Source organism: Leptonychotes weddellii, chromosome 7, assembly GCF_054177405.1.
Source record: "Leptonychotes weddellii isolate Sample4059 chromosome 7, ASM5417740v2, whole genome shotgun sequence".
NCBI lineage: Eukaryota > Metazoa > Chordata > Mammalia > Carnivora > Phocidae > Leptonychotes > Leptonychotes weddellii.
Genome location: NC_138375.1, coordinates 112,071,551 through 112,087,876, shown reverse-complemented (window position 1 = coordinate 112,087,876; position 16,326 = coordinate 112,071,551). Strand labels below are relative to the sequence as shown.

General features: G+C 48.0%; 3 protein-coding genes across 8 annotated transcripts in view; 2 read left to right on the top strand and 1 right to left on the bottom strand.

Moving 5' to 3' along the window:
* Positions 1–4,974, bottom strand: part of CDC25C (cell division cycle 25C) — a 35,371-nt gene extending 30,397 nt beyond the window's left edge. The window contains exon 1 of one of the 4 annotated variants that reach the window (XM_081826994.1): positions 4,835–4,974. The gene's annotated coding sequence lies outside the window, so the exon portion shown is untranslated. Of the gene's footprint in view, positions 1–4,409; positions 4,572–4,834 lie in introns of those variants that run through there. The other 3 variants (XM_081827000.1, XM_081827003.1, XM_081826996.1) reach the window with 3 other exon arrangements.
* Positions 77–4,409, top strand: LOC102749063 (oocyte-specific histone RNA stem-loop-binding protein 2-like). 2 transcript variants are annotated; one of them, XM_031032207.2, is made up of 6 exons: positions 77–254; positions 1,423–1,518; positions 1,630–1,734; positions 2,564–2,716; positions 2,859–2,979; positions 3,755–4,409. In XM_031032207.2, exons 1-6 carry the CDS (start codon positions 211–213, stop codon positions 3,830–3,832), a joined length of 597 nt encoding a protein of 198 aa, XP_030888067.2. In that variant the 5' UTR covers positions 77–210; the 3' UTR covers positions 3,833–4,409. The 2 variants fall into 2 exon arrangements, with proteins under 2 accessions (XP_030888067.2, XP_081683131.1); XM_081827005.1 differs by lacking the exon at positions 1,630–1,734.
* FAM53C (family with sequence similarity 53 member C) lies at positions 4,600–14,825 on the top strand. Of its 2 annotated transcripts, none has more exons than XM_006737203.3 (5): positions 4,600–4,731; positions 8,088–8,317; positions 8,702–8,759; positions 9,926–10,710; positions 11,779–14,825. In XM_006737203.3, exons 2-5 carry the CDS (start codon positions 8,240–8,242, stop codon positions 12,034–12,036), a joined length of 1,179 nt encoding a protein of 392 aa, XP_006737266.1. In that variant the 5' UTR covers positions 4,600–4,731; positions 8,088–8,239; the 3' UTR covers positions 12,037–14,825. The 2 variants fall into 2 exon arrangements, with proteins under 2 accessions (XP_006737266.1, XP_006737265.1); XM_006737202.3 differs by lacking the exon at positions 4,600–4,731 and adding an exon at positions 5,049–5,186.
* The last annotated feature ends 1,501 nt before the right edge of the window (positions 14,826–16,326 follow it).

Below are 16,326 nucleotides of genomic sequence, written 5' to 3'. Positions count from 1 at the left end.
CGCCACAGCCTTCCCGGGCTCTCCATTCCCTCAGCCCCTCCAACCCCGGGAGATTTAAACTGCAATTCGTGAGCGATTATCACTCTTTAGGATAATATCTGGGGAGATTTGTTTGGATGCAGGGTGTTTTAAACGTTTCTCTTTCCTTGCTTCTTTCTTGTGTCGTTACGTGGGTCTTTTCCTCTTCGTTTTACTTGACTTCAGTTGGAAATGGAGCCTTCTCCACTGGTATGGCAGATGTTGAGACGAGACAGGTGTGTGTACTTATGCTGAGCAGCTCTGGCCCCTTCTAAGAGCGTTCCTTGTTCGGTGTTCCTTTTACAGCGCAGCATCTCTTAGACGCTAGGTTATGTAGGATAAAGGAAATTTCTTTTGAGGGAAAGCGGGGGAATTGAATCATCTCTTGGCATAATCCTTATCACAGTCCAAAGGATTACAATCTTCGGTCGTTTATGGAACTTTGGACACTGATGAAGTGATATTTAAAATTATTTTCCCCCCTAAAGTTTATTTATTTATTTTTGTAATCTCTACACCCAATGTGGGGTTCAAACTCAGGATCCCAAGATCAAGAGTCCCATGGTCTTCTGACTTAGCCAGTCAGGAGCCCCAAGAATTTATTCTTTTATTTTAATGTTGAAGATTTTAATAGTCATGTGGAGGTAGTAGTGGGCATAGATGAAACAAGATTTGCCATGAGTATTAGCTGATGGGTAACTGGGGATCCATGATATCACTGCTCTCAAAGTTTAACATGCATTCTAATCATCTGGAGATCTTGTTAAAATGCAGGTTCTGATTCAGTAAGTCTGGGTTGGGGCCCAAGATTCTGCACTTCTAACAAGCTTGCAACTGATGCTGATGTGGCTGGTCCTAGGACCATACTTTGAGTAGCAAAACATTATGCTGTGTTCTCTGTATTTTTCCATAATAATAAAAAAAAACCTTCAAAATAACCTGGAAGCTCTTTAAAATGCAGGCCCTCAAAATGATGATTCATTAAGTTGAGAGTGGGACCTAGGAATTATCAAGGCTCCCAGGGCTACTCATGCTGATGTCTTGCAGACCACTCTGGGAAACAAATCAGAAATGCAACCTTTATCTTTGAGAAACAGTTAAGTCAGAAATACAATCTTTTTTTTTTTAAAGATTTTATTTATTTATTTGAGAGAGAGAATGAGAGAGAGTGAGTACATGAGAGGGGGGAGGGTCAGAGGGAGAAGCAGACTCCCCGCCAAGCAGGGAGCCCGATGCGGAACTCGATCCAGGGACTCCAGGATCATGACCTGAGCCGAAGGCAGTCGCCCAACCAACTGAGCCACCCAGGCGCCCCAGAAATACAATCTTTATCTGGTGTCCACATCTTGGTGGTGGTACAGTGTAGTCAGCTAGGTTTTATCCTAAAACCCCTTTCATCTGTAGAATCTGCTTCCCCAGAAAGGAAGTGTGTGAAGAACCTTTGTACTCTGGGATTGAGACGGTGAGTGTGGGAGTCAGCACAGAGCCCTGCCATGCCAGGTGAGTTTGAAAACCAGACTGGGGGTTAAGGGAATGTGTGTGGGATGAGTTGGTTTCTGCTTTGATAACCATAATCACACTTCATGGGGCCACTGTATACTTCCCCTGCAGGTGGGAGGTAGAGACAGATGAAATTGTTCTACAGCGGCGGCAAAAACAGATAGATTATGGCAAGCGCACACCTGGTTACCAGTGTTTTCTGCAGCAGGTCCCCAAGTGAGTGCAGCTGTGGGTGGTCACAACAACTGTCATCCAAGTGGCTTTGGTTTAATGTAGGGTGATGGAAAGATACTAGAATCTGAGTGCTCTCACGAATTTGCATCATTACTACAACTAATTCTCCTGCAATGTAGCCCCAAAAATAAATTTTCAAGATTTTTTTTTCAAATGGAACAAATCATACTTGGCCCATGAGAGTTTTTAAAGTTCTATTCAGTTTGCTTTGAAGTTTTTTCTTTCTAACCATTTTTACCTCATACGTCCAGCTGACTTCGCTAATTAGAACAGACTTGCCTAATTACATGTTTCCATGCATACATGCAACCTAAATGTATAAAAAGGTAGTATGTATCTTAAAGGGATGTCAGATACTGTCTTTATATCTATCTTGACTTCTAAGAGAGTTGGAATATCTAAATTACCTTTCCCAGAAGAATATTAGGAATTTAGGAAGTTTAGTGCTAATCCCATCCGAAGATTTTTTTCTTTTTTTTTTAATATTTTATTTATTTGACAGAGAGAGACACAGCGAGAGAGGGAACACAAGAAGGAGGAGTGGGAGAGGGAGAAGCAGGCTTCCCGCAGAGCAGGGAGCCCGATGTGGGGCTCGATCCCAGGACCCTGGGATCATGACCCGAGCTGAAGGCAGACGCTTAATGACTGAGCTACCCAGGCGCCCCTGAAGATTTATTTTTTCCTATTGAATTGAGGGCATTGGTCCTACCTGACTCTCAGGAAATCCCTGAGCCTCCGCATTCACTGTGATAAACAATGAGCTGTGCCCATTTATCTTGACCTGAGTCTTACACATATTTGTCATTGCCAGGGCAAAGCGACAGCCAGGACTTCACCCTCAAACACCAAACAAGAAGAGGAGGTACAGCCGTCGCTCCTGGGATGCCCAGATCAGGCAGTGGAGAAGAGCCCTACATTCTTGGGACCCCCCCCAGCCAGCCCCTGCAGGGCAGGGTTCTGAGGGGTATGTGCATTATTTTTGGTTCCTTGTTTGAATGGTGGACTGAGCCCCACCTCTCCTCACTTTGTAGAGATTTAGCTTTTACTGGCTGAAAAGGGAGAGTCTGAATGAGATGCATGTTCCTCTGACTCTGCCGCCTTCCTAGGCAGGGAATGGAGCATCTCTTAGAGCCAATGGGTTCCACCCATTTGGATGACCTCCTGGATGACTGGTTCCAGGTCCTGGAACCCTCAGTGAATCTGGATGGAGACCAGAAGGGAGCCCAGGTAGTATCTTCTTCTAAAACCCACTGGAGCAGGGTTAGAGATGGGGTCTGACCCATGAGGAAAAAATTAGGATGGGGTTCAAGGTAGCAGTTGAAGAAAAAAAGAAGAAAAATGGGGCAGCAGGAAAAAATAGGACATGAATAAAAAAATCTGAGAACTGAAGGTGGCATAAGGAGATTTAATTGTAGTTGGTAATGGTGGGAAAGTTGGGCTGCATTGGAGGTTATTTTATACTTGATAAAAGGGGTATAATCTTCCTTGGAAATGAGGCCTCGAAACCTAACATGAAGGGTTTTGGGTTTTTTTTTTTAAGTCTATTTATTTCAATGTTTTGCAAATGAGCCAATGCTAACTTATTATTCTCAATCACTGAACTTTATTAACTATGGTTAATAATAAAATGAGTATCACCAAGTGGTGAAGACCACGGGCTTTAGAGCCTCAAGGACTGCTTTGTAATATTACCTTGGCCCACCACATGGGCAGTCACTTAATCTCTCTGACCATTTCATCTGTCAAATAGGGAGATTTGTCTCATTTGATGATTCTAAGCAAAAAATGAGAATACATATTTAAAGTATGTAGCACAGTGCCTGGCACATAATAAGTGCTCCACAACAGCAATTATTGGAAACCATGTCTCCTATACTTCAATGGCCCCTGCCGCCTCTTTTGCCAAGAGATTTGAAATGTGCAAGGAAATGTGCAGTGCGTCTTCCCTCCACTACCATTTTCTTGATAAACAGCTCACTTTGCCTCTACTCTTCTTTTTCAGTTTGCAGACTTGGGGCTCCTGCCTACTCCCTTCCCTGGCTCTGTGAGGAAGATCCCCACCACTGGTTCTACTTTCTAGCTGATCACAGTTATATATCTGTCCCAGATTTGAGTGGGGCACAAAATATTTAGAGAAAACAGACGTCTTTCAAGGGACGTGTTGCTAAGTGTAACGGTGAAGATTACTTGCATTACTGCTACTTCCCAATCGATTAAAAAAAAAAAAATCTAAAACTGCCCTTTAAAGAGATCACAACACGAAGGCATTGTTTAAAACTTCTTTCCCCATTTTTGCCTGCTTTCCTAAACCTTCTTTGATAGCTGAGACTCAAATTTACGTAAGAGCCAGTAACCATTTAGCTATTCCCCAACCTCTTCCCTACTAACGTCTACGTTCAGTCTTTTCAAAAAAGACTTAAACTTTGGCTGAGGTGGGAGGTGGTGGTAGTGGTGGAAATTTAATAAACGGTGGCATCCTCTTCCTGAAGAGGAAATACATAGCTTATCAACATCTTTTACCTAGCTGACTGTTTCCTTCCTCCCTCCCTTTCTGTCTTAAGGAAAGTGGTCCAGCTGTAACCACCATACTCCCCCCTCCCCCCCCACCCCCGCAAGCAACTGAACCGCCTATGATGTCATAATCACAACCCCATTACCTCATCCTGCTGGGGGGTGGGGGTGCGTAGAGGAAGGAGGAGGCGTGAACAGTCCTGGGCCCTCCTCAGCTTTACAAAGTGTTTTGAGTGAGGGCTAATTACAGAACCAATTGGGAACGGCCCCGCAACCGTTACAAGTCCTGGGTTTATAAGGTTCGAGGCGATCCGGCAGCTAGAAGAGGGGCTCCTGAGACTCAGAGCAGGCCCTAATCTGCTCTTGGACTACATTTCCCAGAAGCCTTCACGCCTTGGACGGGTCCTCTGCTGGCGGAAGGGGGATTCCTTCTGAGAGGCGGCCGTAGAGGGCGGGACAGGAGAGCAGGTAAGAGGAACTTTGGCTATTTCTGTTACGCGGCCCGAATCGAGTGGGGGGCCGTACTTGGGCCAATGTTGGAACCGAGGGCGAGGGGAATGGCTTTGTTTACCTTCGTCCGACACGGTCTCCCCCGCGGGTTTGGAGATGTGCCGCCAACTGGGCCCGTCCACCTTCTGCAGTATTTTGGAGGGGGTGACTCGATAGTGAAGAAACCACGTTCATCCCTAAATCAAACAGCCTGGCTCCTTCCCGACAGCACTTTTCAAAAAAGACTTTGAGAGAGAAACGACGCGGGGTTCGAGCCTCCGCGGGCGGTTCAGGGCGATTCTGCGAACCAGAGCGATGCCCCCACTCTCCTTAGGGGCCCGTTGGTTCGCGCCGGCGCCTTTTAAGGGCACCGTGGGGCGAACGGAGCGCTCAGAGCTGCTCCGGCCGCGGCCCTGGGAGCTGGAGGAGCCGCGGTAGGTGGCGAGGGCAGGTGGCGCTGGGGCCTCGGGGCGGGCACCTCGACCGTCCCTCCCTCCTTCCCTCTTTCCCTTCCCCCAGCCCGGCCGCGCGCGCGGCACGGCCTCTCTGGACGCCTCCGCAGGGAGAGCACGGGACCCGGTGGGGGAGGGGTTGGCGGAGTGCTAAGTCCCAGACCCTCTCCATCCCCTGCGTCCTGAGTTCGCTTCCCGCGGCCAGATGATGGAAGCTGATTGGGAAGAGGCGAAAGACAGCCCCCTTGAGCGAGCCCTGGTGCCCCCTTAGGGGCTAGCGGACGCCCCATGCCCCACCCCGCAGGGACAGGCAGGGCAACCGAGGGAGAGGTTGCAGACTGGAGGGGGGCCTAGCCTTTCGCTTCTTCATCGGGGTGGGGGGAGGGGTGCTCCCCACTCGTCACCCCTATCCCCGCAAGAGCCATATGGAGGAAGAGCAGTCAGGTCCCCACTTACCTGTTCATGCACCTCCCTGCCTCCCACATGTTTTTCTTTAGTGTCCCCCAGAGGTGTGGGGCTGGGACGTGGGGGGAAGGTCCCCAGGGGATTTGTGACTCTCCTCCCCCTTGGTCTGACTTGATCCTAGGTTCTCCAGGTTTCAGCACAACCTCAGCATCCCTGAAACCCGAATGTCAGGGGCTCCTGCCATCCAATAGGAGATGGGGTGGGGGTCCAGTCTTTATTTTAGGGGGCTGATGGTGGAGGGAAAGCCTGGATAGAGAATTGGGCCTGGTGGGGCCGTGGGGAGGGCCTAACGGCCTGCTGCTCTGTGAAGGGCTGAGTCCTGTGCCAGTTGTTAAGCTGAGAAGTTTTAACTTGTTTAGTGAACGTTCAGGGCTGTCTCTGCCCCTCAGATATACAAAATGGAAGGGGAAGGAAGGCGGCAAGAGAGGGTTGCTTACACTTTTTTCAATGCCTGCCTGAGAAAGAGGAGGCCCCTCGCGGAGCTGGTTTGCCTTCTTTTGTGTCCTGGTTTGATTCCTTATGGCTTCCGTTCTGTTCCCCCTCTCAGCCTGGCCTGTTTTAGGAAACTCAGGCTGAGAGTATCAGTTGCGTGGTGGTAGTTGCATTGTTCCAATTACCGCCGTGTGTGGCCACATCCCAACAATTAAAATGCAGAAAAACACAAAATCACTCTCTTCACTTGATCCCAGAGAGGGCTGGGAGTTTGCTGTTTGGCCACATGCCTCATGAAAAGCTTGAAAGAGTTTGCTTCACTCCCTGCTCTTCATGGCTGGTCAGCCTGAGGCCTGGGATCTCTGGGGTGAAAAGCCTGCAGTTAGGTTCCGTCTCTAGTTGATCTTTTGGGGCAGAGTTAAGAAACCAAGAGCAGAAGTGATATAAGCTTTAGCTTTTCCCACAAGAACATAGGGGAAGCTGCTGAAGGGAGCTCTCAGGAAGCTGGAACTTTGTTCAGGGTGGTAATAATAATTATGCATGAAAATAATAGTTAACTGTAATGATGATGGACTTCTCCTACAGCGTCCAAAAAACTGCAGATACATCTACATGTAGTTCTTTGCTCTTCCTTACCTACCTCTCTCTGAGGTGGGAATAGGGTAGAGATGATTCTTCCTGCAAAAGTAGAAAGTGATCTGCCTCCGAGGTCACAGGAGAGCCGTTTTGGGCTTCCCTAGGTGTTCAGGTGAGGGAGGTTGGCATCCAGCCAAATAGATACACCCAATTGCCTTATTTATCTTAATGATATTATCACTTGTGGCATTCTTAGGCTGTGTAGAGCAACAAACAGGAGGGTTTGAGAAACAGCAGTCTATGTGGACTCCTCTGATTTGTACAGGCTGGATGGTATGCTTTTTGCATTTTGATATTTCGTGTTATAGTGTCCCCATGACAGATTAATAAGAGATTTATTCTGCCCATTTTACATGTACGTTAACTAAGGCCAAGAAAGGTCAGGTTATTTCCCAGAACTGTCATAGCAAATTGGAGCAAGACTTAGATTTCTTGAATGCTTGCTGTATCTATTAGAGAATGCTACGTATACCCTCTGATGAGCTGTCTGCCTGCTGGTCATTTCTGGGAATAGGCAGAACCATATGGAAACACTAGGTTATCCTCCCCTCCTCCATTGAGTAAGGCCCCTCAGGCAATTGTGTGGGCTTGAAGCCTGTTCTCTGATAGAATTAGTTTGCTTATGCTGAAATTGACCATGAGAAGGAGTCTTGATTAATTGAATCCATGGTCTTTGAGTAAGATCAGGCTAAAAACTTAGTTGAATGAAGTCATACAGTTGTTGTTTTTAACATGTATAGAGTTAAAATGTAATTGGAAAAATCCTGGTACCACTTCTCTATCTTCTTACCATCTTATAAGAGAATATATACAGTATCTGTTGGAAAACAATAATATAGCAAACATTCAAGCTAGGAGAGAACATAAAACTTTGTTTACTTTGATTGGTCTGAAGCAAAAAGGATTCCTACAACCAGTGCTCCTCCCTGTTCCCTGTTGCTATTTCTGTAGTTTAGGAAAAGGGTACCTCTCTGTTTCTGTTTGGAAGATAAAATATTGGGGTAATCAGGATGGAAGTAACCATTTGGGCATCCCTCTCTCACTTGAACTGTTTTTTAACTGGTGCTGGTACGCTGGGTAGACAAAGCACAGCATGAACCAGGTTAGGAGTGGCAAATAGGTTTCAACATGCTTGCTAACTCCAGTTCATTTTACTGGTTAACTGGAGTGCCAAGTTCAGGATGTTTCTGAGGCTGTGTTTAGGCTTAGCAGGAAAGAGCTGCGATCAATTAATGATGTCTGCCAGAGGCCTGGCATAGGGATGCTGTGGTATGTGTGCCATGCATTTTCCACCTTTGGGCCAGGTACATTTCTAATATCACTTGGGGCTGGTCCCTCTGTAATTGGCAGACTCAGCAGGCATGACTGGAGAGGGAAGTCCCAATGGTGCTAGAATGGTGCTGCAGTGGCAGAAGACGGCTCACGAGTGAGGTCTGGAAGAACGACAGGGAAGACATCCATCATTTGCTCCAAAGTGTGCAAGTCAGATCCTGGGGAGAATCATGATAACCCTGATCACTGAGCAGCTACAGAAGCAGACTCTGGATGAGCTGAAATGCACACGCTTCAGCATCAGTCTGGTAAAAGACCAGTCTTCCTGCTTCTCTATGACCCCCTCCCCCTTTTTTCTGAGGCTGTTTGTTGCTACTACTTTACCCATGTCCTGTGCCGTATGAGTCATGGTACTTGTACTGGAAGAGCTCAAAGGCTCAAAACCCAGCCCAAAAGGAAGGGGGCAGGTATTTTTCCATTGATAGAGAAGGGACACCAAAACTTGGGTGGAGAAGGGTTTGTAGATATTGGAAGATGTGGATTATTTTACTCACTAACTTTGGGAAGACAAGAGAACATTTAGGAGTCCCTCACATCCCTATAGCCCATGAATTCCAGGGGTGAGCTGAAGAGGGCTTCCTGGAAATCCGTGTCCTGAACCTGAATCATGATGGATATTCTCTCTCTCTTAGCCTCTGCCTGATCATGCAGACATCTCCGACTGTGGGAACCCTTTCCAGCTTGTGTCTGGTAAGGCATTGTGTGTGTGTCTGTGTGTCTGCCCATGCTTCCATCCACACCTTTCTTGCACTGGTTTCCAGTGACCCCGGCTAGCTAGTCTACCTCCACAACTTTCTTGCCAGGGTCACCTGTTGACATTGACGCTCGTCTCCATTTTACTGCCCCAGTGTGGAAGTTATTTATTTAGTTGGCTCTCCCTCGAACCTTGATGGGACTTTGATAATCTGGTTTTGTTTGTTTTTATTTTTTTGCCCCCCCAATGTGATTTTTTTTAATAGGTAGTATGTTCATGTAGTTCAAAAATTTTAAAATAGTAAAAAGTTTACAGTGAGGAAAATCTCCTTTCTCCATCTCCCACCACCTCCCTAAAAGCAGCTCTGGTTATTACTCTGTCTATCCATTTAGAGTTTATCTATAAGTATGTATTTTTTATTCTTGCAAAAGGTTGCATACTATATATATTATTTGCACTTTTTTTTTAAACTTAATTATAATATAGCCTGAAGATCTTTCCATATCAGTGTGTTAATTTGAGTATTTCTTTGTGGATGGCCAGACACAAAGGAACATGAATAGTCTTAGGGTTTCCGAAGCACAGGTTCCACCGTCAAAGGCCTTCCCTACCCTGTTTGCACTCTCTAGTAATAAAAATGATCCTGCTTGATTACCTCTTATTCCTTGGCAGCCCTAACTCCTGTCTTGGTGCTGGTGACACATAGGAAGGGGAAGAACTAAGGAAGAAGAGCATGGACCTGCTTTTCACAACTTGGGGCTGGTGGGTAAGGGAGCAGAGTAGTGTTAGGTGGAGTGAGGGATGAGCAGGGCACGCGTGCATTTACTTCTCTTGAATTGGTCTGCCTTTGAGAGGGAGTGGCAGGTAGTATATGAGACTATTTTCAGTTTCCCGTGCTTCCTCATGATGGAGGCAGTATCATATAGTGGTTGAGACCTAGCCTTAGCATCAGACAGACCTGGGTTTGACTCCTCCTTTGGTCTTTCATTCCTACATGACTTTGGACAAGTTATTGGACTTCTGTCATCTTTGAGTGAAATGGGGATAATGAGGTTTTGGGGAAACCTCACCTAAAGTGCTCATTACATTGTGTGGCAAATAGTGAGCCCTTAAAAATACGTTAGCCCTCATTAATACTATTTTTATTATGAATGCTTTCCAGAAGGTGCTTCCTGGAGGGGCCTGCCCCACTGTTCCTGTGCTGAGTTCCAGGACAGCCTCAACCTCAGCTACCACCCCTCAGGCTTGAGCCTGCACCTCAGACCACCCAGCCCGGGAAGTTCCCCACAGGAGCAGCCCCTCTCCCAAGTCCTAAGCCCTGAGCCCCCAGACCCAGAGAAGCTTCCTGTGCCCCCTGCCCCTCCATCCAAGAGGCACTGCCGCTCACTCTCAGTGCCCGTGGACCTGTCTCGCTGGCAGCCGGTGTGGCGGCCCGCCCCCTCCAAGCTGTGGACTCCCATCAAGCACCGGGGCAGTGGTGGAGGGGGTGGGCCGCAGGTGCCTCACCAGAGCCCCCCAAAGCGGGTCTCCAGCCTCAGGTTCCTCCAAGCTCCCAGTGCCTCTTCTCAATGTGCCCCGGCCCACAGACCCTACAGTCCCCCTTTCTTCAGCCTGGCCCTGGCCCAAGATTCCTCTCGACCCTGTGCCACCTCCCCACAAAGTGGCTCCTGGGAGAGTGATGCTGAGTCCCTGTCACCTTGCCCACCCCAGCGCCGCTTCTCCCTGTCACCCAGCCTGGGCCCGCAGGCAAGCCGCTTCTTGCCCTCTGCCCGGAGCTCCCCTGCATCCTCCCCAGAGCTGCCCTGGCGACCTCGAGGCCTCCGCAATCTTCCCCGAAGCCGCTCACAACCCTGTGATCTGGATGCCCGCAAAGCTGGAGTCAAGCGGCGCCACGAGGAGGACCCCCGGCGGCTGCGGCCTTCTTTAGACTTTGACAAGATGAATCAGGTGGGACCAGTAGGACTAGGGAAGCTTGGTTGGGAGGGGGGAGACTTCCATTTTCCCTGAGAGCTGTCTTCTAGTTCCATGCACTCCTGGCAGGTGCCTTTCTTTTTTATTTAAAAAAATTTTTTTTTTTAATTTTTAAGTAGGCTCCACACCCAGCATGGAGCCCAACACGGGGCTTGAACTCAGGACCCTGAGATCAAGACCTGAGGCGAGATCAAGAGTCGGACACTTAACCGACTTAGCCACCCAGGTGCCCCTGGCACATTCTTTTCTGTCTGAGCTTTCGCTAGGATGATTTACTATCCTGGTTGCCCAGGACTGTACCCATTTTAGCACTCAAAGTTCATGTCCTGTGTCACTCCTTGGGCCTGGGGGAGGTTCTAGAGAAACTGAGGTGAGACCCATATTAAATCTCCCAACAGGGATTCCTGATTGTTCTGCTAAAGGCACTTTCTCTCCACTCTGAGGATGCATAAGCCATAAAAGTCCCATCAGCAGTGTCCTGCCCCTTCTTGACCTCAGGGCTCGTTTTGCCACTTGTCCTTCATTGCTTCCCCTGGGTCTGTGAGGGCTTAAGCAAAACGGGTTGCTGCATCATTCACGTTCAGCAAATGTGGTTTGACTTGCCAGTGTGAGTACAGCTGTTGTATGCCCTTGCCCACTTTTTTCATACTCTTCCTTCTAGTCCACTGGGTCACAAACCTCTTTGAGAATCTACGTGCTTATTCATAGTCATTCCTGCAGCAAGTCAGCAAATGTTACTGAATACCTGCTCTGTACCAGGCTGTGACTAGGCACTTGAAATATTGTGAAACATACAGACAATATTCCTGCCCACATGAAGCTTATAAATGAGCTCCTAATCTTGAATCTGATAGAAACTATAGACTCTTTTGTTAGAGAATTTGGAGAAATTATAAATTTTCCAAATGTTAGGGAGTTCACATACCTTACCCTAAAGCCTAGGATGCCTGCCTGCAAGAGTAACCAAGAGGGACACTTGGGCTCAGGGTTTTGTGGAAGTTGGTATCTTTTTTTGCAGTCTTAACTTTGTTGTTTGTTTGACAGAAACCATACTCAGGAGGTCTCTGTCTCCAAGAAGCAGCCCGGGAAGGCAGCAGCATCTCTCCACCATGGTTCATGGCCTGTAGCCCCCCACCCCTCTCTGCTTCCTGCAGCCCCATTGGGGGTTCCTCCCAGGTGCTGAGTGAAAGCGAAGAGGAGGAGGAGGGGGCCGTGCGGTGGGGGCGGCAGGCACTGAGCAAGCGGACACTGTGCCAGCAGGACTTTGGGGACCTGGACTTGAATCTAATTGAGGAGAACTAAAACTGAGAGGCTACTTCCTGGGGCCACACAGACTGACTCTCTATGGCTACTAACAAGTGTCGAGGCCCCAAGGCCGGGGGCCCAGCCTGGGAATGGGGGTGAGTGGAGGGCTCCGACTCAGGGCAGCCGGAAATCTTCTCGCTCCAGGAAGCTCGACCATGCCAAGAGACTGGCCGGGACAAGATAAACGGAGCTGGTGGCGGGAGGGACAGCCCCAGAGCAGACCCTTCCCATGGCGGCCCTGAGTGTGAGTATCCCTGCCACCGAGAAAGCAATGGGCAGGGAAGGAAGGGGTCTGCTGACCCCAGCTCGGGGAATTTCACTAGCCCCTTTGCTTCAAAGGGCACTTGTGTCTTAGAATTTGGCCAGGGTGGGGGGTTCATTCAGCCTCCTCGGAGAAATTGTGTGAGAGTGTGTGCGTGTGTGGGAGTGTACTTGGGGAAAGGTGTGTTTGTGTAGCCTTAGGGAAGGAAGGCAGTTGCTCCTTAACAGCAGAGCATCATGATACCCCCAGGATCTTGAATTTTCATGGGATCGCAGGCTTATTCAAAGAGTCAAGAGGTGGGCATCAAGTTTTTCTTTTTTCTAAGTAGCTCTGGAACCAGGCTTATAATCCATAAGCCCCTCTGGTTCTCCAGAGGATTCTCTTTGGGGTATGGCAGGGTCTTTTAAGTGCTGTGACCCCAGCTAATGGTCTTTTTCTTAGGCCCATCCCCTCCCCTAGGTAGATCTAATATTGGGACTGGAGAGGGCTCTTTACATTGATTCTGAGCTGGTCTTTTTTCCTCATTAGATTGCCTAGGCTGTATACAACTTGCCTTTGTCTCTAAGTAGATATAAGCGCATGTGGGCAACTGAGGCAGAGTTGGAGGGGGTCCATCTTCCTCTTTCCCTCTCTACTGATGGGACTTCCCCCCCACACACACTCTCTGAGCTTCAAGGGTCAAGAACATGGAGGGAAGGCCGTGTATTGGTCCCCATTATCTGAGGCCCACCTGCTGCAGAAGTGGCATTCGGTGCCCAGTAAGCATGGGTAAGCTCATCCCAGCGCTGCCCTTTGGAAGCAGACTATAGGGAAACCTGTTGTTAAAAGATCCAGTCCTAACCTCTTTTCTGACCTGCTTGAGAAAGTGGAAAGGGATGTCAGCATTTACCAGTTTGCTTGTCTTCCATTCCTGCCAGGAAATGTTTATTTGCCTCTAATTGGACCTGAGAGACCTCAGGGAGGTTGGGGCTCACTGAGGGGTTGGCTGAGGATGTGTAAAGCAAAGGCTATGAGAAGCAGCTGGGAGTTTGTTGTTGTTGGATTGAATTTCCCTTTTTTTTTTTTTTTGTTTCTCACCCATAACTTGAGCCAGGGCAGCAGGTCCCAGTGGCTGCAGTGGTGGGTTTAATGGCTGCCGGACCCTTAGGCCTGGCACCAGTGGAGATACATACTGAAGCAGCTGCCAAATAGCTTGTGAGGCTTTATCCAGCTTTGGTTGACCCTGCACAACTGAATTGGACCTGCCATTCTGGTTTATTGGAGGAAGGGCATTCTCTTCAATTTCCAGGGTGTCTTAGGATCCAATTCCTCATGTTAGGGAAGAAGACCAAAGCCCACACGTTTTCTTCCTCATGGAATTGAACCTGTTATTTTCTTGGCTTCCCACATGTTGGATAGGAGTGTCACCGAGGCTGCAGTCTCCTCCCCTCCACTCCTGAGGAGGTGGCCATTTATACTTGAGCCTCTGGCTCTAAAGGTTCTACCCTTCCGAGGCTCTTCCCCTTCTCCTGCTAGTTACCAGGTATTATCAGTGAGCTACCAGGTCTGTAGGGGTCTGAAAGAGGCTCTCTGGAGAATCCAGGGAAACTGTGAGCCAGCAGTTGCCCATCCTTGGTTTCATCCCTCCCTTGGCTCTAATCTTTCTTTAGGCCATAATTTCCCTGGTGCCAGCTTTTTTTTCTCCTGGGGCATCCTTATCCCTGGGCTCTCTGCTGCATATTGGCTGTGCCAGCTTCCAGTAGGCCACTGGCAAGGCCAGTGGGGTCTCTGCAAGCCCTAAGCTGAAGAAGTGAGGGCAGTAATCCTGCCTCTGCCATGGCTTCCCCAACGCCCCTGGGGGTGCGAGCCTTAGGGGAGAGGGTCTACCGATACCATATTTGAATTCTATTACTTTAAGATCTGGAAAGTTAAACTAGTTGAAACTGTCATCTTGCTTCCCAATCTAAGCACCCATGACCCTGGGACAAGCCTTTTCAAGAAGTGGTTCATTTTGCTTTACACAGTAGATCTGTTCCAACAATTCTGTGTAAGCCAAATGCTATTTTGCGATGCATTTGGACTGCTGACCATTTAAAAGCAGCCTGTGTGATTGCTTCTTTTGTAAAGCAAGCAACCTCCCTCTACTTTAGCTGTTTTGACTATTCGGATTTTCACATATTGGGCTTACCCAGAGTGGAGCACATCTTTACAGGGCTGTGGTTGACGCTGGGTAGACATCTGCATCTGTGTTGTGTGTGTGGTGTGGCTGACCAGTAGGTGAGTATTCCTGCGTGTGTGAGTGAAGCCACTCCCAGGCTGGTGCTCTCCTCCTGTGCCCGGTGACTGCCCAGTGGCAGCTCCAGCTGCCCTTCACTCCCACCTGCTGCCAAAGTCCCTGTGCTAATGGGATTACAAATACAAAAAGTGGAAAAAAATTTTTCGTAAACTTTGTTTTATATTAAAGAAATCCATAAGTCTGTGTGTGTTAAACATGAGGTCCTGCCTCTGTGGCTGTGTTTGAAAAAATAAAGTTTTATTAGAATAATTCCTTTTCCCAAGCAATCTTGTGTACTCTAGTGTCTTCTTCCCTTCTCCACAAAGAAAGGCAAGGAGGAAGCAGGGAGAAGGCCACCTAACTCCAGTAGCCCCTTCCTCTAGGGCATGGCTGGGCCTTCACCCTTTGAGGGCGGTATCTGGTCCCTAGGCCCTTCACAGCCATGGCAGTCATATCCTGTGGCCCAGGCTTGTGTTAAGGCCTTGGTTATTTCTGGCAGTCTGATTTGGTCTTTGTTGCCCTGGTACCTATGTCCTCTTCCTACGGTCACTCTTCCAGCAAGTTGAAGTCAAGTATTTATACATTCTAGCTCCCTGAGAAATGTTTGATGACCCAGTCAGGAACTTGTCTAGATTGGTTTGTAGGCTTTAGGAAGTGGGGAGAAAGCAGGCCGAGAGATTTGACTGGGAATCTTTTCCTTTTTTAAGAGTTTTCACATTTTATACCCTGGAGAGATGGAGATTTAGTCATCAGAAATCAGATTCCAAAGACCTAGGCAATTTCTCCATTCTAAAAATACCGCTTTTGGAAAATTATCCTAACAGCAGAGCTTCTCTTTTGCCCTAGAAGTTGGTGTTTTCCATAATGCTTCAATTTGGGATGTTCGTGTGTTCAGGGAAGCTTTGTGGTTCACTCTCTTTAGACATTGCTATTCCACCCTTTTCCCTATGTTAGCATTCTTCCAGTTTGTGTGGGTGAAATGTAGTTGCTTAGAGATCCAGGCAGGAAGGAGCCTCTGTCCCTAAGGCATAGCCTTTCTTTACCAGTTGTGGTGCTGACTTGCCAGGCGCAAGAAGAGTCAAGTTGCTTAGCCTCCGTCCCAGTTTCCTGCTTCAAATTTGTGGCACTCATCTTTGAATACCAATGAAGTGTGCAGGAGGACAGGATTGGTTTGATAACCTGGAGCAGGAACCTTTGAGGGGATGAAAATACACTCCAAAAAGAGTGGGGGTTGTCACCTGCCCCACAAACAAAGGAGGGGCTTTGAGGAGGGGGGGGCTTTGGCATGTGGTTAAAGAAGGCTCAGTATCAGAAGTTTTTTCTTTCTTTAAAACTGCTGCTGTTTTCATTTCACCTACTGTTTGAGCAAGGGTAAAGTTTGAACATCCAAATTGACTTTCCTTTTTTTCCTTTATGTTCATTCCGTTGTTGCTATTAGATTTTTATACTGTTTATTTTCTGTGAGGCAAAGTGAGATTTCATTTTCCGTTCATGAAGTGTGCTAGTACAGGAAAGAATGTAAACTCCATGAGGACAAGGGTTTTGTTCAGTGTTGCATCCCCAGCACGTTGAAAAGTTACTGGCACATGGAAAGGGCCTGCCATATTTGTTGAATGAATTTCTCATCTTTGCCTTCCCATCCCTGAACTTAGGCACATTTCTGTCTCTGGTGCTGAGAAGCCAGCTTTGGAACACTAGGGCAATAATTAGAGCTCCATTCAGGAGAAAATCCCAACGGTGAATTTTGGTAGAAAACCTGCAAGGCAGCCAG

What these genes read in the sequence shown, in the direction of transcription:
- LOC102749063 (XM_031032207.2), top strand. Translation starts at nt 211, where the DNA reads ATGGAGCCTTCTCCACTGGTATGGCAGATGTTGAGACGAGACAG. An exon ending in ACAGAGCCCTGCCATGCCAG is followed by an intron (nt 1,519 to 1,629) that starts GTGAGTTTGAAA and finishes CTTCCCCTGCAG; the next exon opens with GTGGGAGGTAGAGACAGATG. An exon ending in TTTCTGCAGCAGGTCCCCAA is followed by an intron (nt 1,735 to 2,563) that starts GTGAGTGCAGCT and finishes TGTCATTGCCAG; the next exon opens with GGCAAAGCGACAGCCAGGAC.
- FAM53C (XM_006737203.3), top strand. Translation starts at nt 8,240, where the DNA reads ATGATAACCCTGATCACTGAGCAGCTACAGAAGCAGACTCTGGATGAG. An exon ending in CCCTTTCCAGCTTGTGTCTG is followed by an intron (nt 8,760 to 9,925) that starts GTAAGGCATTGT and finishes AATGCTTTCCAG; the next exon opens with AAGGTGCTTCCTGGAGGGGC. An exon ending in ACTTTGACAAGATGAATCAG is followed by an intron (nt 10,711 to 11,778) that starts GTGGGACCAGTA and finishes TTTGTTTGACAG; the next exon opens with AAACCATACTCAGGAGGTCT.